We start from the raw sequence: 25,568 nt of genomic DNA, 5'->3' as shown, positions 1-25,568 counted from the left end.
AGAGCTGCGGGGTCAGCGGAGATGAGTGATTTCTGTTGGTCCCTTTCTAAGAAGCGACATGCGTGGGGGACACGGCACACAGTTAATGACCTCACGTCCACAGAGGACCACGACTCACAACGGGGCTGGGGCCAGCTGGGTTATACACGTGACCTGAGCTAACCCTCGCACGGTCCTCTGACTGTAACTCAAATCTAGATACATAGCTAATGCCCAGCATCCCACAGCGGGAAAAAGACGTGGCAGAGGAAGGGTGCTCCCTGGGAAGCTCTCTGAGGCTGATGGAAAGGATGACATTTCCTGAAGGCTGACGGGAGCGCGTGGAGGAACCCGAGGGAGGGCGGGCGCCGCGGGCTCCAGCGGACACACAACCGCAGCAGCGGCCCCCAGGGCTCCGGGGGGGGCGGCTCCTTCAGCAGACGGGGCGGCGGCGGGGGCCACAGAGGCAGGCTGGGGGGTCGGAAAGGGAGCTTTGGATGCGAACTCAGAGACGGCAGCAGGACACCCAAGTGAAAACGTTCACCAGGAGGGAGCCAGAGTCAAGGGATAAACTGCTGAGAGGTCAGCACTGGAGACGCAGAAGAGAGATGTCAGGGCAGCGGGACCCTCGGGACGATAGATCAGGGGCCGGGAGAGCGCCAGCGGGGAGGCCGAGGGCCCGACAGAAGCCGCGGGCAGCGTGGCGACGAGCAGAGGCCCGCGTTAGTTATCAGTAACAGTGTGTAATTCTCACCCAGTAACCCACATTAGAGGATTATTTAATAACATTAAATAATCGGGATTGACACTACCCCAATACCCACAACAGAAATAATACCAAGCGAAGAAACGGCTGCCCAGCGCTTTATCTGGAGTAATTCACTGAGTCTTCTCAGCCACCCTCGGAAGTCTGTCACCATCGTTCATCCCCATGTTTGAAGACACAGAGAACACGCTCCCGGGTGCCTGGCTGGTGAGCGATGGAGCCGGGGCTGGAACCCGACCGTCCGCTCCCACCCGCCTCTGCCTGTCGCCACGAGACAGTGACAGCATGAGGCAGGATGGGCATCCAGGGGGGCCGAGCACAACCGAGCACGGACAGCACGACCCAGCACCGGGGCTGCGCCCAGCAGGTGAGGGGGTGGGAAGCCCTAAGGCCGCCTCCTGAATGCAGAGCCCAGGAGCCAACCTGGAGAGCAGACGTCAGGCTCCATGGGGCTTGGACACTCAGCCATCCCAGCACCGCGGCCTGGGACCAGGCCCCTCCCCGCCCAGCACCCTCCCTCTGTCGTGCATCCTCTGCTCTCATCCCCCATTTGGGGTCGGCCCCCTCGCTCGTCAGAGCTGCGTGGAAGATGCGAAGGCGAGGGCTCTGGGGGCACAGACTGGGTGGCTATCCCCGGCCATCTTTTCGCTCATGTGGGACTTCAGGAGGGTTACTTTGCCACCATTTCTTTATCTGTAAAGTGGCAGAGCTACCACTTGCTTTCAAGAAAGGTTGTGGGCATTAAATGAAGTTACCAATTTAACACGGCTGGCACTGCACCTGCCATGTGGTGAGGGCACGATCACTGTTACCTTCAATTTTTAAAAATCAACTTGACGTCTTTTCTTCATCTTCTGTAGTTTCCTCTCACAGAACTCACACAAGTGCCCTACTCACAAGAATTCAAACTTCTCCTGTAATACCTTTATTCCCTATTCTTAACTTAAAAATGGCTTTCCGGATAACAGCATTAATCTGGAAAATGTCTCAGATAAGGGTTGATTTTTTTTAACGTTATGTCCCTTATACCTGAGGTCCAGGTGGTAAGACTGGCAGACTACCTAAGCATTCCAGCTCCGGTCACCTGGTCATACTCTCTTTTTTCCAGAACCTTTACCACTTTTTACGAACTCTCTGGATACTTTTCCATGAACCAGGGAGAACTGGTACTTGGCTTAAATCTTCCCTTCCCACCCCACCATCTACTATCTCCTTAGCAACTTCCACCTGCTGTATCTTGCACATGGCTGGCACGCAAATACATCTGTGTCTGATGAATAAAAGTCTTCTCTGAATGGAATTCAGAAAAGCACCAAGTCTGCTGAGTACCATCCGAGGTCACTCTCTGCATTTACAGCCTCCCCATTCCCTGGCCTCTCACCCTGTAAGTTTCTCATGGGCAACTCCCTCAGTCCGGTTTTATTTGCACCGTAGTTGGATAAGACCGCTAAGGCATGGGTGTTTTCATAGAGCACATTTCCTCTGATGATCTGCAGCTTTTCCAAAGGAATCTTCTCCACTGTGTTGAGGGCAATGAGTACATAGCCAGCAACCTCCTGGATGGTCTAAGGAGATAAAACATAAACGTATTATTTCTCTTTTGAGGAACTCACGAATGCAAGATCTGAAATGGGTCCAGAGAGCCCAGGACACCTAGCTGAACAGGAGTGGTTGACAGATGCGAAGCATGTAGGTGATTACCACTGGATCCCATGGGAGGTGACAGAAATTACAATGATTCCTGCATTTTTGCCTCTTGAGCTTGATAACAATAACAAAAGACCATGTGTATTACTTAGGAATGCTGTGACTTTCATTTTGCTTGCTGTTCAACACACTGAGATGAAAATGGAAATATTTTATTAATTTATTTTCTATCTGTCTTGCAGGTTTTCCTAAAAAACCAGAAGAAAACCAATCAAATCCTAAGTTTACACCAAACTCAGAAGCCTTCAGGGCTGATTCCCATTGGCTCATTAGAGGCTACTGTGAAACATCTGGGAATTTTGTGAATGAGTTGTTAAACTCTTGGTAGCTGGAAATCAACCATGGTGGGGGTATTTATACCAAGGAAATAGGCAAATGCTACAAAGCAGGAGTTTTTTTCTTTTTTTTTTTTTAAAGAGCCAGTATGTCAGGATACCATGGCTGAAGCGACGGTTGAAAGATTAGTGTCCACGATGATAGTGGAATGCCAGACTAGTCTGTTTCTCTTTGTTGTTTTTTTATAGCTATAACTTGACACTAGCTGGTAAAGTGGTCTTTTCATAAAACTTGCATGTGTAGGTCCCTAGGACTTATAATTGCCACAGCAAAAGTAAATACACTGCCAGTTAAATTCTGCCAAGGCCTTTATCTACTTATATTTACTTCTACTATATTTGGGTAAGAATCAAATTCATTGAACTAACCTTTAGGAAGGAAAGGTTGTAACTACTTTGCATGTAGGTAATTTCCAAATTCCCAAGGACCACCTCACAGTTATTGAACATCCTCTGGAGGCTCAGAAAGTGGTCTTCAAAAGTGCCCAACTGGGTGAGCTTGTTACTTGTCCCTTGGCAAACTGGAAACAAGAGGAAAAAAGGTATCACATGAAATGCCAAGTAGAAGAGCAAAACTAAAATAAAACGATATTCGCAATCTTCAACTAACTGCACACTTCAGTGACTTATGACAGAAATTCTGATCGAAGGCCACTCAGGACAAACGTGATGAAAATGTTTAAAAGTTTATATAAGGTGCAGTTCATAATAAGGACTAATTCATCTCTATAATGCATAGAATTTTTTAAAACTTCAAGGGGAAATAGATGGGAATTCTATGAAAATCTTTAAGATAAAACAGTCTATAAGAGCTTTAGTAAACAAAAAATACATATCATAATATGCAACTCAGCATTACAATGATGAGTTAACAACTATATAATGAACTTTTTACTTTGCAAAAAATAGCATGTCACATTATTGCGTGCTCAAAGAATATTTACAAACATATTTTCTGACCATAACACTGTACAACCTAAAATCAATGACAAGAGTGTAAATTAAAACCCACTGGCCGGAGATGAAAAATATTCTAAACGAATGCACCAAAGAATAAAATCAAATATTATATAACATTTAGAAAATGACAACATGAAAACATATATTTAAAAAACATACTCAGCTACTAAGAAACCAACATGCCTTTGTGTTTGCCCACACTCCAAGGAGCCCACCCACCCAGGCGCAGGTGCAAGGGTTTTGCATCCCCTGCCGGGATGCGGCCTTGGCACGGTTAACTCCCTGATGTTTTCAGGTATCAAACTTAATATAAGAAAACATTTAAAATTAGGGGACAAAGTTTGACTATGAAAATACATTTGGTAGTCTATCTTTAAAAGCAAAGGAGAGGATTATAATAAAGCCATGTTTATAAACCTAGCTCTTTGAACAACATGTACAGGCAAGCATAAGAAAACAAAGAGGTTCAGGGCTTTTGAAGCAGGGAGCTGTTAAGGGACTGTACTTTGAACCCAAATTATCATAAATGAAGAAATATGGCCCCTGGTTTTGGAGGTTAGATTCAGACCAGGCCAGGCTCTTCCACGGACGCAATCTGCAACCAGGTGGTTGAGGACAGCACCAAGGCCAGAGTCAATATGCAGGGACTTCCTTCAGGAACTCTTGCCGAGTCTGCACTTCTCTTTGATAGGTCCGTTGTCCCCTCCCCACAGAAGTGTTCTGAAGAGTATCACCGTCTGCTCTTGCATTTTAGTGCCACGGCAGCGAGCACATGTTCAGATACCACACAATCAGTGCAAAGCATTTACACCAACAGTAAATATGAAGCAACCCTTACTTCCTCTTTAACTGTGTGGGGATTTCCCTCTTCTCCCCTTCTGTGGTCTCATTCAAATCTGGTGGTAGAGAGAACGTTCACACAGGAACTGCGACGGCCCACAAGACAGAGCCCCCCGGCACTGGCTCCAGGGCACAGTGATTCCATCACTCTTCCAACCATAACACGGGACGGACCCAACATCTCTGGCTGCTTTCACCCAGGAGTGTGGACCGCTCTGACGGCAACCTCAAGTTGGAACCGCTGTACACAGTTGGCTGCAATGCATGTGGACGGGGCCAGACTGATTTCCCAATTCTAAGGTCCTTAAAGATGCCACCACCAATGGAGGTACAGGGTTTTGACGATAAAGGGTGACCTTTCCGTCGGCACACCTTGGAACAAAAGCTGCCTTCCAGCTGACAGACCATGGTCTCTAAATTTCAGCCTAACTGGTCAGCTCTGGTCTAGGGAGCCCCAAGTATTGATCATGCCCTTCACACCAGCCAGGTGACCAGTACTGACTAGAGCGGGGTGTTGGAGCACGTTTCTGAAGCGTTTCTTCTGTACAGAGAAGGATGAAAACAATCACAGCTACTTTCATTTTAAAGGATCAGGGGTACTAGCTTGTAAATTTCTCTTGGCTGAACCAAAGAATTTTTATTATTAAATCACGCAAAAGTGACTTTCCTCAGTAGAAAAGGAAAACATGCCATGTCAGTTTAGCCTGTTATAGAAGAAAATAATTGCAAAAAGACTGTACTTGTGTTGTCATTCACTCATTCAAAAAGTGCTGAATGAGTATTTATTTGATGAATACCTACTATGACCCTTCACTGTCTACAATTAGTATGAATTACTTTTACATTCATAAAAGATCCTTATCTGGAAGATAATAGCAACATTACACATTATTGATATGAAGGTTAATTTGTAAAACATTTTGAGAAGCAACTGGACAACCTGTATAAACAAATAAATATGCTTAAATTCCATGTCATGATGATTCCACTTTGGAAAACCTATTTTGAGGAAATAGACCTAAACTGCCAGGCAAGATGTTGATTTATTTTTTAATAATGGCAAAAAATTGTCCAACTGTCCAACATGTTTATCCTTGAGAAAAAGCAGTTGACCCACTATTTGATTCAGCTTAAGGCAAGTCCATCTTGAGTTCTATTCTGGGGTTAATTACTAAAGTATCAAAAGAAAATTTTACAAGGCTGTTTCTTCTGAGGCTTCCCCTGTCATATGCCCAAAAGGAGACAGCAAATCTAGGGTGAGGATGGGAATGGCCTGGCCTAGGTTTCTTGACTGAACAAAGTATCATCTTGGTTCCATCTTTATACCAAATATCTCATGTTATGTAATATAAAGCAGTGAGAAAATTTAAATGTGAGGCTGTTGAATCAGTAATATTAAAAAGTAAAAATCACTAACTAGTGAGGCAGATTTAAGACAAAACTGCAAGAGTGAGAGCCCTTAGCTCAGCCAGGAGAAAGTTTCTTGGTCAGCTCTTCTTCCTTATGCAACACTGAACGACTTCCCCGAGCTCTACGCCACGCTTTCCTCAAGTACAGACTTGGTGAAAACAATCCTGGCCTCCCAGAATTGTTCTGAGGATTGAATGAACACAAAAGCTTCAACTTTCTTTTGTTACAGCTAACTACTGGGAACTGTGACAGGTGTTTGACGTAAGGTGCCTCTGGACAGGCATTGGGGACCTCTGTGGACGTGTCCTTGTCCTAAGGTGCTGTCTGAACTGGGCATGTTTGGATCTGCCGATTGGCTTACTCAAATACTGCGCATTAAACAGTTACTTTATTCTTTGTCTGAAGAATACTTATCCAATCATAAGAAGAAAGAAAAAGAAATACATTGTACTTTAAGAATTTCATTAAAATATGCATTTAGGCATATTTAAGCAATTTATTCAAAGAGAAATTTAATATTACCTTAGGGCTATGAAGTCGAAAACAAGACAATTAAAAGTGTTTGTGTCAAGCTCCGTACAGCATACTAGGGATTTGCTCTCCCTCCTGCAAATGTGAAGACAAATCCTACTGAACCAAGAGCAGCAGGGCCTGCAAAGCACTTAGCTTTTCACCTTCACAGTTTATTACGACGATTCATAAATGGACAGAAGAGCTAAAAGAATTGCACTGTGAACATCCTTAAAGTAGCATTTTACTACGTTTACTTTATCATGTATCTATCCATCTCATTTTTTGGATGCATTTTAAAGTAAGGTACAGATATCAGTACCCTTCACCCTGACATGCCACTGATTACAGTTCAAGATGAGTAGACAGCTGTTGTTGAGGTAACATCACAAACTGTGAGATAATCAGTCTTAAGTGTAGCATTGATGAGTTTCAACAAATGCATGCACCCGTGTAACTTGTTACCCCTGGAACATCACGGTTACCCTAGGAGCTCCCTCACGGCCCTGCCCAGACAATCCCTGCCCCAGACACCACACACCGCGATTTGTTTTCACTTAGAATAGTTCTGCCTGTTTGGGGACCTCGTGCTCCTGGAATCACGCAGCACCGTCCTTTGGTGTCAGGTCCCCTGCACAGCAGGCGTTTCTGAGATTCATCCTGGTGCTGGGCTTCACGTGGCTTCCAGGGAGTCTTATGGGAAGTTATCTGCGTATTACAACTTGGACACTGAGGACTGATCCAGAGTCAGGCTGTTCTTTTTCTCAAGAACCCCCCCAAATTATCTTAACTGAAAATAAAACAATCTGCCTCCTTTAAGTCTTGAGATACCCCTGATGTGAGGGGGAGAGCCTGTGGCTTTCCTGTGTCATTGTGGGAGTGGGCCCTTCTCTTTGCCCACAAGCCTGGGCAAATCTGTATGGCTGATTAAGACACAACATGAAAACAGGTTTCTCCAGATTTCTCCAAATCCACTTAGACACTTGTGGAATTGCCTAAGTAAACTCATAATTGTTTTAATTTGTCTTCTCTACACTTCAACGGCAACCAAAGTCACTGGGTTCTTGCCAATCTATCCCCTTCTCCGAAGTTGTCTGTTTTGATTGTTACCCCATTTTCCACAGAGCACCTCATTTTGAAGCAGAAATCACACTGCAGTGCTCTTGGTTTGAACGATCCAGGTTTCCCAGTATCATCAGAACACGGGACGGGCCCCTGCCCGCGGCCTCCCCACCTCCTCTCAGGCTCCCTCCCCTGTCCACTGGCCCAGCCACATACGTTCTCCCCGGACACACACCCCCGCCGCCGTTTCTCCCCAGCGGCGCCAGGTTCCTGCTCCCTTCAGGGCTGTTCCATCTGCTTGGAACGCTCTTCCCTTTCTCCCCAGCTCTTTGCATCTTTGTCTCCCTTTTTATCACTGAGATTCCAACTCAATGGACATGACATCCCTTCAGAAAAGCCTGTCTGGAACCAGAACAGCTTAAGTCCCCACCATTGCATTCTATCACATTTTCCTGATTTCTTTTCTTCTTAGCATTTATCACTACTTAAAATTATTATTTGTTGATGCAAATACACACACAGAATGGGGAGAGGTGGAATATGTACAGATATATATCTTGTTGGACTGACTGCTGGGATGTGAATACACATGTTGCATTTACATTTTAGACGTGGAAGCAATGGGTCAATGGTGGCCATGTGACCAAAGTCTTGGATGATTCGACATGGGTCCCTCTGCCTTTCCTGTTGCCGTGTGTCTGGTGGTGGAGGAGGAGGAGGACGCAGGATGTCTCAGAAGAGCGCCAGTCCTCACAACTTTCTGGAGGGTTATCGTAAAATCTTTCTAGGCTAGGTAACATCTTTGATTAAGCTTTAAAAGCCAGAGGAAGATTCTGCCCACTTTCATCCTGAAAAGGTTTAAGGAAATCTCAAATAAGATATTTACATAATGGATTTAAAAATAAATAAGGAAAAGATACTCAGAGTTTGCTAGAGGTTTCATCGTATCAGGATTTATCATTTCTTTTGCCTTACTGAAACTGTATTATGGTGGCAATTTCAAACTGTGTATGTATATACATTTCAACTATTCAAAAATGCACAGAAATATGACAGGAAGAAAATACACCAAATGCTGTTAACAATAGTCTTTTATGAATAGTGGGATTCTGGGTGTTTTTCTTATTTCCTCCTTATAGTTTCTCCATTTTTCAAATTTTCTACAGTGACCATATATTTCTTTATAATAAAACATTATCGAGGAGATAATTTACAAAATTCTGTGTTGAACAAGGCCAAAAGAAGGACATTTTTAATAGAATACACTTCACAAAAATGGAGAAATGATTTTCAAAGTTTTGCATGTTAAACGGCTTTATGAAAGTGGTTTAAAAATCAGAAATAACTGAATGAAGTACTATATATAGAAAGTGTTAGAAGGGCAAATAAACTGCAGCTTCTGTACGTCAGTGTTGTTCAGAACAGCTGCATACGGCAGCCCCTGGGAAACGCCATGCATGGCACACACATGGTTTCTCCTCAGATGAGGACAGAACTGAAGAGTTCCCAAGTTCCATTTTCTTCCTGATCTATCAATACATTTTTCCACTTCGGGGAGCAGAGAGTAAGTTTATTCCATAGAAAAATGTTATAAATTGTGATTACGGCACCAGACTAGCCTGTGAAACTTATTTAATCCACCCAACAGTTTGTAGGAAACTAGATCTACAGTTCAGTTATAATGAAGTAATTGGGAAAATAATAAGAGTAAATACAAAATAGTATTTAAAATTTCACTGCGTGTTTAATCAAAGGTTTTGTGGAAGGGGAAAAGTCTCATTATAATTTTGAAAAAGATTTTTCTTTATTTTCCAAAACTTTATATTTTATCAGTAGTTCCTTATTTTATCATATTTGATTTCATAACTAATAAATAGTTCTCAGTTTGTAGGCATCCAAAGATTGGTGTCAGACTGAATTTCAATCTACACTGCAACTTGTAATATGCACATGTAATACTCAAAAAGTCCTCTTAAATACTTGATAATTTGCCATGTGCATTATAATATGCCTACTGGACTAAACATGCCAAGCCTCGGCATGTCCAACACATTTGCAAACTCAGGTAACTCTAATTAAGTTAACAAGCAGAAGACTTTAAAATAACACCTATTTTATTTTTGAGTTGGGGCACAGAATATCAAAACTGGTTGATTTCCTTCCCTATGATTCTCCTCCTAGCCATTAAAATAAGCCCAAGCCCAGTTTATGACTTTTAAAAAATATACTGAGTTAGGACACCTGTGCATATTGTATCCACTTTCTTGGGAGTTAAATGATGTTTATGAATCCTGGGAAGGCCAGTTCTGGGAGGGATTGTGGAAGGTTTCCAGGGACAGCATCAAACATCTGCCCTATCAGTGTGAAGATTGTGATGTATCATTATGGGATGATCTCCAGCCAGTTATCGCAACTCTCTGGGTCTCGGTGTTCTCACTGGTTAAAATCAGACCAGCTTGATGCATTTGACAGGGTAGTTGTGGGAAGTAATGAGATCGTGGACATGAACGTGTGTCATAAATCACAAATCTCTCTAAATACAAATCATGTCTGACACTAAGGCTTCACCATAGCAGTATTCACAGTAGCGAAACCACTGCAGTCTATTTCTGCCTGTGTGTCTTCAAGGATACCAGCAAACTATCCCCCCGCTTACCCCCCACCAGGATTTCTTTTTTAAATGCACTCAACAGAATTTGATGAGTTGTGTTGAAATTTGGGATGCTTTAAAATTCTGAAATTAAAGACATCACTTTTCATTTTTATAGGATGCTGTCCAGAGAATGGTCCTGACAATGGAAATGAAAAATCTTGAATCACAGGGCTGGCCATCAATTCCATTTTCATAGGTAGTTGAATGGCTGGTAGATCAGAAATGAATTTTACCTATTTTGGACTATCAGGAATGGATTTGGACCGGAGAAGATTTCAGAAAGCCATACTGATCTTTTATTCATTCAGTCCAAGAAATCTCTTTCGAGTACTTGGCAACACGTTCTGTCTCTGGTCATCTGTATTTTAAATACGTGGACATGTACTGAATGAAAATTCATGGGTAGATGAACGATACATGTCAGATTATGCATCAGAATCTGTATCAGGTAACACAGAACTAGACCTCTGTAGGACTGGACTGTTCCTTGATCGAATGCTGACTGCTGAGCGGTGCACTGAGGAAAGGACAGAATGCTGGATTCGGTTTAAAATCTCTCTGTGTGAAAATATACCAAGAGTGAATTTAGTGAGCCTGGCTGTTCCTTTCTAGATATATTGTGAGTAAGCGCCTCCTCCCGACCCGGGTTCTGTTTTTCTAATCTCCTAGCTGGGGACTATTGCTTACTCATGCGCAGGGCTCTCTCTGCACACAGGCATACTTCTGAAGTGAGTAATGCCACTTCCCTTCCAAAGGTCCGCTGGCCAAACCACGGCTTGGATGCTTTGCCCGCACTGCGATTTTGGTGCTTCTCACCTATTTCTTCAGAGCCCTGTTGCGTTCTCAGGTGATGACTTCAGCCCGACCGGTGTGGGGCAGCACAGAGTCCACAGTAAGATTAGTACTTGACACTGCACAGTTGCAATGACAGTCTGCAAAGCTCTTCCTCAAGAAGGCGACTGCGGAGACCTGCCTGTCACCTGGATGAGGAAGAGCTGGTTACCCTCTCTCACCGCCGAAGCACCCACTGGAATGGGACGGTCTGCCCATCTGAAAGCTAGGAAACTTGAAAGAACAGGGCAGGACAGGGGGCGGGCCGGGGTCTCACCGCCGAAGCACCCACTGGAATGGGACGGTCTGCCCATCTGAAAGCTAGGAAACTTGAAAGAACAGGGCAGGACAGGGGGTGGGGCGGGGTGGTAAAGGGGACACGGATGGTTAGCACAGAGGAAAGCCCAGAGGAGGGCTGGTTAAGGAAGTGGGAAATGTGAAATCCCAGACGGGGTTGGTGTCAAAGACCACTGCTTGAAACCAGGGTCAAGACGCGACTTGACGGTTCAGAGTCTGACTTAAGACTGCCCGCTGTCCCTCATCACCTTTCGCCTCTGACTCGGCCTGACCCTCTTCAGCAGAGACCTGGTGAGCTGAAGGCAGCAGGAAGGTTGGGGAGAGCTCACAATCGGTGTCATTCCCAGCAAGATGGCGTGGAGGTACAGTGGGGCAAGGCTGACACGTCCCCGCCCAAGTCACATCCCTTCTGCTTTCCATTCTGCTCAGGCCGGCATGACTCCCTCTAATGACAAAGGCTGGGTAGCGCCCCCCAGTGGGAGCTGCCCCTCTGGAACGCATCCCAGCCCGGCCTAGGGGCGCCCTGGCCTGGGGAGCCATCATCGCCTTGGGGGTCGCTGGCCACCGCGCGAGGGTTTGTTCCCTCCTGCTCTGTGGTCTGCACCAGGGCCACGAGGGCTGTCTGTTCTTCTGATCGTTCACGTCTTCAACTAAAACATATTTCATATTTCATAAAATGGTTCTACAACCGTTGCCAGGAATGAATCCGAAGTGCTCACTGCCCTGAAGAAATGTATTAGTCCTTTGGGGAGATGACTTTACATATGAAATAGTCACAGGACATCCCACAGCCAAGCGGTGCAGAGACGCTAAAGGAACCCAGGCCGGCAAGAGGAGAAGTCGCCGACCGCGAGCTACCCGGGAACGCTCCTTGCAAGCAAATGAGGCCACGCTACCCCACGTTCCCAGTAAAGACGAGGCTGCCTACAAGTGCCAGGTGTTGGGCTTGGTGACCTCACTGTACCCAGTCACACCATTTGCTACATGAAGAAAATAAGGTTCCTTCCATTTCTCCTTCCCCGCCCCCCCCGCATTCCCCTCTTCTGGGCCACCTGGGGATACAAGTGATCCTTCCTGGGTTCTTTATAGTTATCTCTAAGAATCACTTCTCCACGCATTCTTCTTATTGAAGGAAATTCTGGAAAAGATTTGTAATTTGCAAGGAAATAAAAGATTTCCAATCCACCATGGGGGGTAAGGACCTTTCTGGCAAGTATTTATTTCTGTGCAGAAGCACTGTGTTTGGGTGCTACGTGGCTGTGCATGCCTACCCTCCACCCCAAGATGGTCTGACTGTCCTTTTAAATGTTTTCGTCTATTATTACTCATGTTTTAAAGAAATCAGTCTCTAGTGCACAATGGTGTTTCAAGGTCATCTCTCTAAACATACACACATTTAAGTTGGTTTACTCATGAGCGTTAGAAAAAAACCCAAACACACAAATAGCCACTACCCCCCACCAAAACAAAAAACAAAAACCAAAAACCCAAAGCAAATGACAACAACAAAAATCCAAACAAGGGAGTAATCACTAAGACACCGGGAGAGGCCATGACACCAGTGTTTTCTTCTGAAAACCAAGATGCTCCCAGCACCCCTCCCTGCGCTCCCTGGGCAGCACGGGCCACGGTAAGGCTAGGTCTAGTTCCTCAGCTGCCCCGTGGTGTTTGGGATCCGCCCGGCCTTTGCTGTGTGAAGACTTCCAAAGGCGGCCTTTGCAGAACTGCAGGAAAGCCCAGAGGAGACGACACGCAGGAGGTCACAGAGGACCTCTGACACTCCTGCGGGGGAACCTACAGGAACGAGGCGCAGGGAAAGGAAGCAGAGGTGCAGAAGGAGGCCGGTCTACGGGGGTGCTGCTTGGGAAAGGGTGGATTGGGGGGGGGAGTGTGGAGGGGACAAAGCTAGCACGGCTGAGATTTCTAAGCCACTTCTCGAGTCTGAGCTTGCACTTGCTGCTTCAGGCTGGAATTGCTCTCTGCGGGGGAGTCATCGTATCCTTTTTGCTGCTGGGAACAAATCAGAAGCAGTGAAAGGAGAAAAGTAATCTCCCTAAAAAGGTGATGGGCTTGATTTCACCCACCAGCAGAGTCTGTCACCGCTTGCTTTTTTTTAAAGTTACTGAAACGTGTCAGGTCCTCAGCACAACTATTTGATCCAGTGCTTCATACTCAGGTCATGAAGGATTTGAAAGGTCAGAAAAGGGGCAAGTTAACGCCCCCCCGCCCCGACCCCGCCGCCATTCTGACTACAGAACAATAGCATCCAACTTTTACAATGACTTGTCAATGCACAATGGCCTTGGAGCCACAAGGACTGGATAAGAACTCTGGTCCCACCGCTACGGAGGTCACGTCTCCATCACATTGAGGCTCCTTTTCTTCACCTATAAAATAGGGACTCCTGGGAGGATTCAGTGACACATGGTAGGCTCAGTAAATATTACTACGACTTGAATCTGAGTTAAATCTGGACCGGGTCCAGTCGAATGAATTGTTTCCTTCCTTCCAAGCACTCCCAGACGCTGACCCCTCTGCCTTCTGGTCACATGGCTGTCCGTGGCCTGGTGAGCAGCCGTGGCTCCTGTACTGAGGGAAGGAGCAGTGACCTTCCTGACCACGGCTCACCGGCCACGGGGACGAGCCCAGGGCTTGAAAGCGGGGGCATCTGGGCCTGTATCTGACCAGGGGGTCTGTGCCGGGCACTTAAGGCTGAGGAGGCCACACCTACTGGGCGCCTCTTAGAAGAATTCCCTGAGGAGACCTCCAGCTTTCTGCTCAGAACATTCTCTACTGTTGTTATTTTTCGTTTAGAAGAAAGCCTCGCCTGACCCTTTGTGGTGGTTTTGTAAGTGCAGTTGGATTTGTGTGCTGTGTGTATGCACATGTTTTTAATTAACGCTTGTTTTAAAATGAACAATTTTTTCACTTACTCCTATTTAATTTAAATATTCCTTTTAAGTTTCATTTTAAAATGGTCCCAGCGGTGGAGGCCTGCAGCCTCTCTTTCCTTGGTTTGCAGTTTGACCCAAAGCCCGCCCCAATTCCTGGGCTCAGTGACTAGGAAATACTGACTCAGAAATCACTAAAAACTTCTAAGTTAACTAAGAAGAAGCCTGAGCCAACTTTCTGCCACAGAAGAATCTAGATTTTGCTCAGATACTAACTGTTTCTAGAACATATAAGCTCTCCACGAGGAGCTAGCAATTCAAGGTAATAGTTTTCCTACAGAACCATCTGCTATTAGATGGGTCACGTGCCTGGAAAAATGCATGAACGAGTGATGCCAACCAGAGCTGCCTCTCACCCTGCAGGTCTGAGTCCAGAAAATACAGTCTGAAGCATCCTGTATGCTGGTCCAGAGCAGGGGCTGGCAAACTTTTTCTGAAAATGGCTAGAGTAAATATTTCTGGGTTTGCAGATGACAGGGCCTCTGTCCCAACACTCAACCCTGCTGTGGCCCAAAGACAGCCACAGACAACAAGCAATGCCAGCCAGGCCCCACCGTGCGCCAAGAAAACTTTATTTGCAAAACAGGCAGCAGCTGGATTTGGCCCCTGGGCTGTACTTTGCCGATCTCTGCTTTAGAGGAAGGCCTGACAGAAGGTGGGGAAGCACGTGATTAGAATTCCCTCTATTCTGTACTTTCTAGAAGATAAACCTGGTTAAAGTGAGTCATTTTGCTCCAAGGCCAAACTCCAGAAGGGTTTTCTTAGGGTTAAGCTCTTCCTATTTTATCCTCAGCTAAATAGAGGAATTGAAGATATACGGTACTAAGAACTTATAAGGAAGTGCGGGGCTGGAAGCTGTCATTTAAGTGTTTGGAGCAGTGAGGTTACGGTTCCGTGCGAAGCTACGTCATCTACTCTTAGAACTGGACATCAGCAAGAGGGAGGGGATATGGGGATATATGTATATGTAGAGCTGATTCACTTTGTTGGTTTTTTTTTTTAATAAATTTATTTTTGGCTGAATTGGGTCTTTGTTGCTGTGCACGGGCTTTCTGTAGTTGTGGCGAGCCGGGGCTACTCTTCGTTGCGGTGTGTGGGCTTCTCATGGTGGTGGCTTCTCTTGCTGCGGAGCACGGGTTCTAGGCGCGCGGGCTTCAGTTGTTGTGCCTCGCGGGCTCTAGAGCGCAGGCTCAGTAGTTGTGGCGCACGGGCTTAGCTGCTCCGCGACATGTGGGATCTTCCCGGACCAGGGCTCGAACCCGTGTCCCCTGCATTGGCAGGCGGATTCTTAACCACTGCGCCACCAGGGAAGCCCTGATTCACTTTGTTATACAGCAGAAACTAACACACCATTGTAAAGCAACTATACTCCAATAAAGATGTTAAAAAAAAAAAAAAAAAAGAACTGGACATCCAACTCCATATCCAGGAATCCTGGCTTTCCATATTCACGACAAATGGTTATCAAGTCCTGCTGGTCCTTCCGCGTGACTAAGAGTTTTAATCTTGCTAAGAGTTTGTGTAGCAGCCCACTCCTGACTTACAGCTCTGTCCCAGAATTATTCCTTACGCTGATATGAAGCTAGACCCATGATAATTTCCTCTGACTTAACACAGATGCAACTGGCCCTGCAGATACTGAAGACAACAGCAGTCTCTCACTGCTGTTCTCACCGCAGTGCTTTCCCCACCCTGACTCCACCTCCGAAGCGCTCTTGGAGTTCCACGTGTGTGGTCTCCCTTCACAGCTACACCCTCCAGAGAGGCTGCCCCATCAGCCTCCTCCTCCTGGTTCCTCAGCCCCGGCTGCCTCTCATGGACGTGCACTTGCTCATACTTGGGTGGTGAAAGCGTTCTGTTGTTTCACAGCACATCCTGTCTCTGTAAAGAATAATATGTCACCTGAGAACGACAGCAAACATGCTGTTTCCTTTGGCTTCCCTTTAGCTTATTACACTGAGAAATTCAGCAAGCAATAAGGGATGAATAAATATTGCTAAATTACTGAAATAGCTGTACTAACATCATATATGAGTTTTCAGCAGACTTGATTCACTTCTTTAAGTTTAATCACTAAAATGGCAGCTGAGCAATGAAAATGGAATCTCCACTGCATCTATTAATAGTAGGGCTGACCGTAAATTCCTCTCAGGCTTGGATGAGGAAGTATTTTTCCTTGCTCGGGTCTCTCTTAGGTTTTACTTTCTATTACATCCTCCTGGCCTAATGGAATTGGATTTGCTACTGACTGCAGGTACAGAATTCTGTTGTTGAAAGCCCACTTTCTGACTGAATGTATTTGGGATTTAACCAGAGTGACGTCTTCCAAAAACATGGTCTGTTAGAATACCAGACAAGAAAACTTATCATTGCCATCCTTGCTGCGTTATTAATTATTACCCAAGGGAATACATAAAAATAACTCACACAGGGGATTCACAAAACATACTTCATATCTTCTTTTGAAAAAATTCCTACCTTCAACTTCTCTCTTCTGCTTTTCTCTTGCTCACAGAAGACATTTTGTAATTCTCTTCCTTGCTCAGCTTTCTAAAATAGCCTTCATTTAAGCTCAATGACCAAGGTGAAACTGCTCCACCATGAAAATAATTCTAGGCCAAAGAATCCTGGAGTGGGGTTTCCTTATCTGTTAGTGGGAAACTATTTGAATTTTTTCCCCTTGGGGATAATCGGAGACTAATCTCCAGGAGCCACATATGCGGCTTTTGATCATTGTTAGTGTCTTTCAAAATGCAGGTACCGTAAGTGAAGTTACAAGGCTTCAGCAAGATGGCCTCCACCTATTTGCTTGTGACTCTAAGTCTAGACTCCTGGTAGTTAAGGGAGAGCAGTGGAGTGATGGGGCTGGAGCCAAGTACCTGGGTCTGGAAAACCACCGCAAGTGAAAGCTGCTGACCCGCACTATATGTCTTAAGTACCAAATTCAGGCTCAACAATTCACTCCAGGAGATGGGAAAACTTTTTATTTGTTCTTGTGCCAGCCCCGGATTCTTGGGCTGTCCCATTCAATCCGACAGAACATGCTGACAGAGATAAAGTCATTCCTGGCAACCTGGGGCCCTGCAGGTCCCTGCAAGGCCAGTGCTGTGTGAGGATGGTGTCCAAGGTCTTTTAAAATGGCCGGGAGGCCTAGGTGCAATGGACATATTTCAGTAAGTTGGTAATCTGTAACCTAAAGTACTTTTTTGGTTTGTTTATTTTTTGCTTTTTAAGCTGACTATCTGGTTATTGAGGCCAGTAACCAGAGAAGTGAAAACGTGTAAGTGTGTGCTTTATGTTTTGAGGACTCATCATTAAGCTGTTTATTCTGGCACATTGTCAAATCTGCAGAAAGGGGCTGGTGGCAGCAGAAGGGGTTACCCAGTGGGGCTGTAGGAATGCCTCCAGTGGACCAATTTCTACCCTGTGGAATGGCCACGCAAACCAGACTTTTCTCCTTGAAGCTGAGAAAGTTTCCTACACAAACATTTCTTTGTAAGCTCAATTAACTTTTACAATAATTTGTGCTTTTAGTTTAAGAACTACAGATGTTGTGTGGGTGTTGGTGAGGGGGTGGGAATGAGAGGGTAAAGGAGCAAGGATATAGATCCTCCCCCTTTGGAAAATGCCGTAACACTTCCTTGCATGGAAAAAGCACATCAGGTTTTAGAATTACTAAAAAATTTGAATCGTTTGTAGGACGACGAGAGAAAGCCATGGCTCTTTGGTTTGGGGGAGGCCAGACTGGGCCACCTCCCAGCGTCCCGCCCTCCTAATGAGACCCAGATCTTTGTGGCATGATTATCTGGAATTGTAATTTTTATGTGGGAAACAGTCCAAAAGTTGGGGTAGCAGAACCTAGCCATTCATCAAATGCTAGCTCAATTTGCAAAAGACATACAAAACCAAAAATATTAAATAGCAATTGGCAGCAAGTATTAATGTGCTAAGGGACAGGGGAACTCTTATTAACTAGATAATAATTTAATTTTCACTGGGGAATGGTTTTTACCACTAGAAATACACATGCACTTCCCCCCCCCCTTAAGTCTAGTCACTTCTTATTTAGTGTTGATTTTAGGCTAAAAGGGGGTGTTTGGGTGTTACTGGATGTTTGTGGCTGTTTCATAGGACAATTCCTAAGTCAATTTTATACCCCAAATCCCACAATACTTTACATATAATGAATGTTATAGTCATTATACCCTCATCCACTTACAAATAGAATTATTTACAAAACGCTTTATACTTCACACTTGCAAATAATCTCAACTTTCTAATTCATCTCTACCTAATACTTAAGCTATTAAAGAAAATCAACCTAATAAGGAAAACTACTGAGAATCTAGCCCACTAGGATGAAAGCCCCTTGTGACCACACCCCGCTTAGCGAGGGCAGCGCGGGGACCGCTTCCCTTCAGCGTTTGTACGGCAGATGCCCACGGGACACCTGACCACTGTGTGTAGGGACCAGCGCAGAGGCTGCCTGTGGTGAATGCTCCTGTCTGAGGCAAGGATTCCGGCTCCGATGCCTGCCTTTGAGCCAGCTCTGAGGGGACCGGTGGGGTCACCCCGGGCAAATTACTTCTGGCTCAGCCTCGCTTTCCCTCCTCTGTAAAATGCGGGTAAAAGTGCCACCCTCTTGGGATCGGTGTGAGGACGAAATTGTTAACATCTGCAAGACCGTGTCTGCTCACGGAGGCCATCGCTGTTACCATTGTCATCAGCACTGTCACTGTAGCATCAGTGTGTGTCAGGCACACGTGAGGTCCGGGCACACGGCTGAGATAGGTCTGGCACTGTTCCTGCCTCGTGAAGCCTGCACTCCAGTGGGGAGACAGACAGCCACCAAATCATGGATCAGTTCGGTGCTGCAGCGTGGCTGTGAGCGTGGCTGGGGGAGGGTGTAGAGGGTCGACCCTGACGCAGTCAGAGCGGCCCTGGCAGGATTCCCTGAGCTACGGCCATACAGCTGAGCTCTTAAGGACAAGAGGAGCTTGGCCAAGCTTGGGGAAGGGCTCGGGGGGCTTTCTTGCAGCAGGAGCTGCGATTGTGGAAGGCTCCCTGGCAGGACGTGAGTCTAGCAGAGATGCAGCCCAGAGAGCAGCGAAAGGGGAGGCAGGGGGGCCGCCGAAGGGCTTGCTGCTGAGGACTTTCCATTCCATTTTAAAGGCATGAGAAGCCACCGACAGGTTTCAAACAAGGAGGAACATGCTCAGATTTGTGTTTAAAAAATACCTGCTGTGGGAGATCAGCTCGGTGCTTTGTGACCACCTAGAGGGGTGGGATAGGGAGGGTGGGAGGGAGGGAGACGCAAGAGGGAGGGGACACGGGGATGTATGTAAATGTAGAGCTGATTCACTTTGTTATACAGCAGCAACTAACACAACAATGTAAAGCAATTATACTCCAATAAAGATGTTAAAAAAAGAAAAACCTGCTGCTTTTTGGAGCAGGACCTAGATGGTGCCCCGAAGAGGGCGTGTCCGTACGAGGTCCTGTGGGAGGGGATGCTCTGTGCCAACATCCTGGTGTTGCAAGATGCTCCACTGGAGAAACTACATAAAAGGTTGCACGGGGCGTCTCGGTGCCAGTTCTTACAACATGTGAGTTTCCACTTTTCCCAAAACAAGAAGTTTAATTGCATTACTTTTTCAGAAGCACAAGCTGTAAGGCAGAAGTCTGGCAGGAACTGTCATCCTTAGAACGTGTCAGCTGTCGGAAGAGCCAAAGCCCTAGGCTGGAGCCCAGTGCTGGGGGTAATGAGCCTGGCTTCTGGCAGTGCCCTGGTGACAGCGGACTCTTCACCTCTAAGTGGGATATCAATAGCTTGTAATTTTCAAACGCTGCGATTTTTTCTTGTAAAGAGGAAAGCCATTATTTTTTTTAAAAGACTACCATATCTTTTTTTTTTTTTTTAATTGGGGTATAGCTGCTTTACAATGTTGTGTTAGTTTCTGCTGTACAGCGAAGTGAATCAGCAACATGTATACATAGATCCCCTCTTTTTTGGATTTCCTTCCCATTTAGGTCACCACAGAGCATTAAGTAGAGTTCCTGTGCTACACAAGCATGTGGTTTCTACGGTGCACAAGAATTGTGTTTCTCTACGCCATGTCGCACCTTTGTAAAATTAAATAATCTCCCTCTTCTAACTTAAACAAAAGGCCTTACTGCCCCGTGGAGAAGGGCCCAGAAGGTCTCCAGAGCAGTGTGGGGAGACCAGTTAGGCAGCTGCAGAACAGTCTAGAGCCTCAAGACGCAGAGTGGGGTCTGCAGACTGGCAACGTTGGCCTCGCCTGGGAGAGCCTGTTAGACATGAAGAGTCCTGGGCCCATCGCAGACTCACAGAATCAGAACGTGCATCTTAACAAGGTCTCTAGGAGATGCCCCTGCACTGAGCTTTCCAAGCCCGGCACTAGCATGGTGGCAGGGTCACGGGCAACCCCGACAGGTGTTAAGGAGTTTGACTCCACAGAACTGGGGAGAGCTTGTTATAGAAGCACAGAAGAGGCCTTTCCAAGTAAATATCTGGACTGTTTGAGCTCGTCATGGCAGTAAGGAAAAACGAAAGGTCTAGATAATAGGGAAAGACCTTGAGTTCAGTCCAGACCGGGCGAGAGGGGCTGCCCGCCTTGCCTGGAGCCTGGTCTCCCTGCTTGGGCTGTAGATGACAGCGGTGCTTCCTAGGGACAAGCAGGGGGTGATGGCTCCTGACCGTCAGCCAAGTGCACTGCCCACAAGGGTCCATCCTTTGAGTTAGTTACGCCGAGTCCAAACCTGCATATCATGACAATGCAGACTTCAAAAAAGTCCCCAGATCCATGGTATTCACACAGGACCCCTTATAGCTTTCTAACTGGAGGCTGCAACCAAAGGATATCCTGAACAACATCGTAATTGTAGAGCTTAAATTCGCAATTTTGAGATTCTGTAAACACCAACAATGTCAAGCAAGTCTCCAGAGCCCGGGTCCACACTCTGTGTGGGGTTCAGCCTCCGTCGTGAATAACTGAGTCAATTTAAGGCCTACATGTGCCTATACAAAAACCTGGTAGAGACCTGAAACATACTGATTTCAATAAAACATGCTGAAACAAAGCTTTTAGATTTGATTGAAGTAGTATGGAATGTCACAGGGACATTTTGTGCCAATAGCACAGGGGGAAAATATCGACAAGTCTGGACATTTTAAAACCATGACTGATCTAGAGCAGAGTTTTCCTGTAACTGAAGCTATAGCTTTCCTGTTCATGTCCCTATTCCTTTACACACTGTCTCTAATTAGGCTTTAGAAACACACACACACACACACACACACAGAGCTTTAATTCTGTGTTTGAGCTGGGAAAGTTCAGTTGCTCTAGTCTTTCATTACATTCCCCCCATATTTTGATCCCTCTCTGTCTTATCCTATAGGCTTTCCTTCTCAGAAACTGCATCTTAGATTTAAACTGACACTGACACTTATACTAGTGAGACACTGCAGCTCTAAAGCTCCGCTTACAAAGCCTCATGAAATGAAGCACGTGATAAAGATGGGATGAAGCTCTTCAAGACGGTGCCAGCAGTTGTCTGTGACATAAGTAACCTCTGAAAACACTTTACATGGAGGTACACTTCAAGTATGAAGAAATGCATTTTCCCACAGACTCTATTCTAAACAGAAAGTAAAGATCAAAAACCTTAAGAAGAATATATCCTTTCTGGGCATATAATCTTGAGCAGATATATGCAGTATTTTTAGTTAAGTTTTCTTCATGTTTGTTTATCAAAGGAATGATTATGCTGATTACTATAAGTGCATTTTGAATGTTAATTTCTTAATTGCTTCAATAGATATTTATGTGCAAAAAATACCTCTTTTACCCCTTGGCTTTCACCACAGCATCACCATCATTCCACAAATTCACCTGAAACTTACTAGGTCACACCAAGAAGGGTCTGTAGCCGCACATCACATTTTTTCCATACAAGAAATTTAAGACACAGCCTGGTAAAATTGGAGGCACCAGGTGGGTCATTTTCAATATCTTCTATAGGAAGCCCGTAGATTAAAACGGAATTCGTGACCTAGTCTTGTGTGACTTCTTTCCTGATCATAGGCCATCACTCTGAAACAACCCAGCATGTGGATTATGTTAATGGGATCTTTGCATCGAAGGTGTGCTACTGTAAACTATTAATTAATTAACCAATCAATTCATCTGTCACCACATACTGAACACAAGGCACTTGTGCACTGGCCCCTGCCCCGAAGGAACTCCGCCCGTGGCAGAGACAGGACGCGACGTGCTGGAAAGAAGTTACGGCAACTGCTCAGACTAATTCTCAGCTAAGCGAGGATAGAGGGCACCTTTAAAAAAAAGGCTTCCTAAAGGAGCTGATGCTTGAGTGTATTGTGAAGAGTAGCTTTTCGTCGTGCAGAGGAACAAGGGGGAGAAAACAGAGGAACAGAACATGAGAAGACTCGGAGGAGGCGGGAAGAAGCAGGGAGACACAGGTCCATCCGCTGAGCGAGCCGGCATCCTGATGCCAGCCCGGAACAGCGGCTCCCGAAGTGAGCCGGGCACTGATTAGAAGGAAGGAGCACACAAAGCGCTGGCAGTGGGGGGAGGGCATGTGGCTGGCAGGCAGGCAGGCAGGCAGGGGCCGCGATCACCAGATCACCGTGCGCGCTGCCAGAGGGCAGGGAGGACGAGGCCTGGGTGCCACAAGGGAGGCTGAGGGCTGGGAGCAAAGGAGGCCAGTGAGAGGTGTGGGTGTTGGGGTCTCAGAGGGCTCTTAGGGAGGAGATTCCCATACTGCTTGTTTCACAGAGTACCTAAGTAAATTGATATCATTTCTTTCAGAAAGTGGGCTCAGGTCCACACTCTAAATCTTTTGGGGATGGACTTTAAGGGTCTGAATTGACTATAAAAAAATCTCACAGTGTTATCTATTTAATTTTTTAAAAATTGTATCGTGTTAAGACACTTAACGTGAGACCTATCCTCCAAACCGGTTTTAAGCACACAATACAGCGTGACTTGATGGGATCGGACAGCAAGGAGCCCCCTGCACAGAACAGACCCTGACAAATACACTTGTTAGATGGCTGAATTAATTATAGCACACACTCGATTGCATCACTGAAATACCTTTTTAGTCTGGTAAAGGGGAAGGCCTTCTAATATGAAGTTCAATTAAATGACGTTATCCAGGAAAGCTTGGTAATCTAAAACAAAAGATAAAAACCACCCATTATGCTGCAGAGTGGTGTATTTCTAGTCTGTTTTTAATGGTGATTCTCTGAATGGAATTCAGATAGAGAAAGAAAGTAATAGGGGTGGTGGCCGGGCTGGGGATGGAGCGAAAGACAGAGCGGCAGAAAGCATGGCTGAGCCGGCTGGCTACGAGGACCAGTGCAATCTCTAGAAGGGCAGGATCTTCTGTTCTTCTTGTCATGGAAAATGCCAAGATGTCCAAGACATTCCTCTAATGGCCAAGCCACTACCTGACAGGAAGGGATGGCACGATGCCATGGAGAGGACACGCCCTACCTGCCCTGCTCCGGTGCGGGGAGGAGAAGTCCCGTCTGCTTTTTACCTCCTCTGTTGAAACAGCTTCTGAACGCCAGCGGCAAGGACAGCAGGACAGCCCCGTCCTCGGGTGCCTGATGGAAGAAGCTCACCTCTTCTCTGGTATCAGAGCTTCATCCCCAAATCTACTCACGGCTGTGCACTCAGAGGTCTGGATTGCATGGGCTTTCCAAAGAGGACAGCGTGAAGAATTTCTGCTTTAACGTTCAGCTGGGGGCTTCCTTACAACTGAACGGTCTGAGACATTTCCCCATGTTGTAACACTTGGATCGGGTTCATGGAATCGTCCCCACTTTCAAAACAGATGACCTCTCACTAGAAGATTCACTTATCTCTTTCCCCTCAGCCCCGTAAACCAGTCCAGCAAAGTCCTAACTTGCAACAAACAGGCAATTCACTCTACCAGACAACACAGTTATCTAATCTCCCAAAAATGACACCTGGCAAGTTTCTAACCATAATGCCATTTGACTCGTTTCCATCAACATTTCTTCTGACAAGCAATATTAATAACGCCTTTTAAGTCTGAAGGCTCCATAACCAGTGGAAAATAAAATAATAACAACTGGCATCCTGACAAGCAGCCTCTGTTCCGAATGAGTGTTTGAAGATTGCCAGCGAAGTTCCCAGGAGAACGAACGAGCTCTTGCGTCATTCATCAAACGTTCACTGGCCCCAAATGCGTGCCAGGCCCTGTGCTTGTTACTGGAGGGGTGAACGGTCTTCGCCCTCACGGAGCTGACAGTCTGGGAAGAAAGACCGACACTAAACACAGGTGGGGATTCCTGACACCACTACTGATTTGCAGGGCTAGGAGTAGATGCCTTTCCAGATGGGTCGTAGCCACATAAATGTCCTCATGGAGGTCATGCATTCTTTTCTCTATCAATGTGAACAACTTTCAACTGAAAGAGTGGAAGCGATTATTTGTCCAAGAAAGCAAGCACTTCCTTTTGCCATTAATCAAGTTGCCCAACACCCCTGCGGGCCCCTAACCTGGGAGATGCAGCCGCTGCAGCGCGCTGTCACACACGGCGGGAGGACGGAGAGATACAACAACGCGAGGGAAAAACCCAGAACGCAAGCCTGCTCCGGCCAGGTGGATGGCCTGGGGCCCATCCAGGCTCACACGAAAGAAAAAGCATCCCCAGTCATATCTAGCCACCTGATTAGAGCACTGACCTCAGCAATAATCAGACTCCAGGAGCTCAGGACACCACTTCTCAAGCCCTGGAGGGCCTATGAATTACCTGAGATTTTGTTAAAATATACCACCAACAAGGAGAGATGAAGGAGACGGGAGAGCTGGGCCAGGGCAGTCCCCCAGGCCATGAGGCAAAAGTAGACACCACGTTGTCCAAAGCTGCAAAAGCTTGGAGCAGGTAAGAGGAAAGGCACGGACCAGATCTCAACTACACAGGCAGTCTCCGAACCTTTCCCAGATGAGTTTCAGTGGCGTGGTGAGAACACACGGATTATATTCTGAGGAAATGCACACACTGGCTAGGAGGAGAAAATGCACAGTGACAGTTTCTTCTCACATTTGCTGGGGTAAGACCATCTCTGACTACATTGCAATTTGAAATTCTAGTTTCCAAGGATTAAACATTTGTTGGAGATATACAACTTTAGAGCCAACATTACTTCCATATATTTTCCCCAACTTTACTCAGGCATAATTAACAA

At 46.0% G+C, this 25,568-nt stretch overlaps 1 protein-coding gene across 3 annotated transcripts in view; it reads right to left on the bottom strand.

Annotated features, from left to right (window-relative positions):
- The window catches only part of EGFR (epidermal growth factor receptor), a 195,010-nt gene that overhangs the window by 61,858 nt on the left and 107,584 nt on the right, over positions 1 to 25,568 (bottom strand). For all 3 annotated transcript variants that reach the window (XM_061198320.1, XM_061198321.1, XM_061198322.1), the window contains exons 2-3: positions 3,157 to 3,308; positions 2,127 to 2,310 (exon numbers count right to left, since the gene is read on the bottom strand). In XM_061198320.1, the coding sequence (XP_061054303.1) occupies positions 2,127 to 2,310; positions 3,157 to 3,308 (336 nt within the window). The remainder of the gene's footprint in view (positions 1 to 2,126; positions 2,311 to 3,156; positions 3,309 to 25,568) is intronic.

This window comes from Eubalaena glacialis, chromosome 8, assembly GCF_028564815.1.
Source record: "Eubalaena glacialis isolate mEubGla1 chromosome 8, mEubGla1.1.hap2.+ XY, whole genome shotgun sequence".
Lineage (NCBI taxonomy): Eukaryota > Metazoa > Chordata > Mammalia > Artiodactyla > Balaenidae > Eubalaena > Eubalaena glacialis.
Note: the sequence above shows the minus strand (reverse complement) of the source record. Positions and strands in the feature narration are given on the sequence as shown.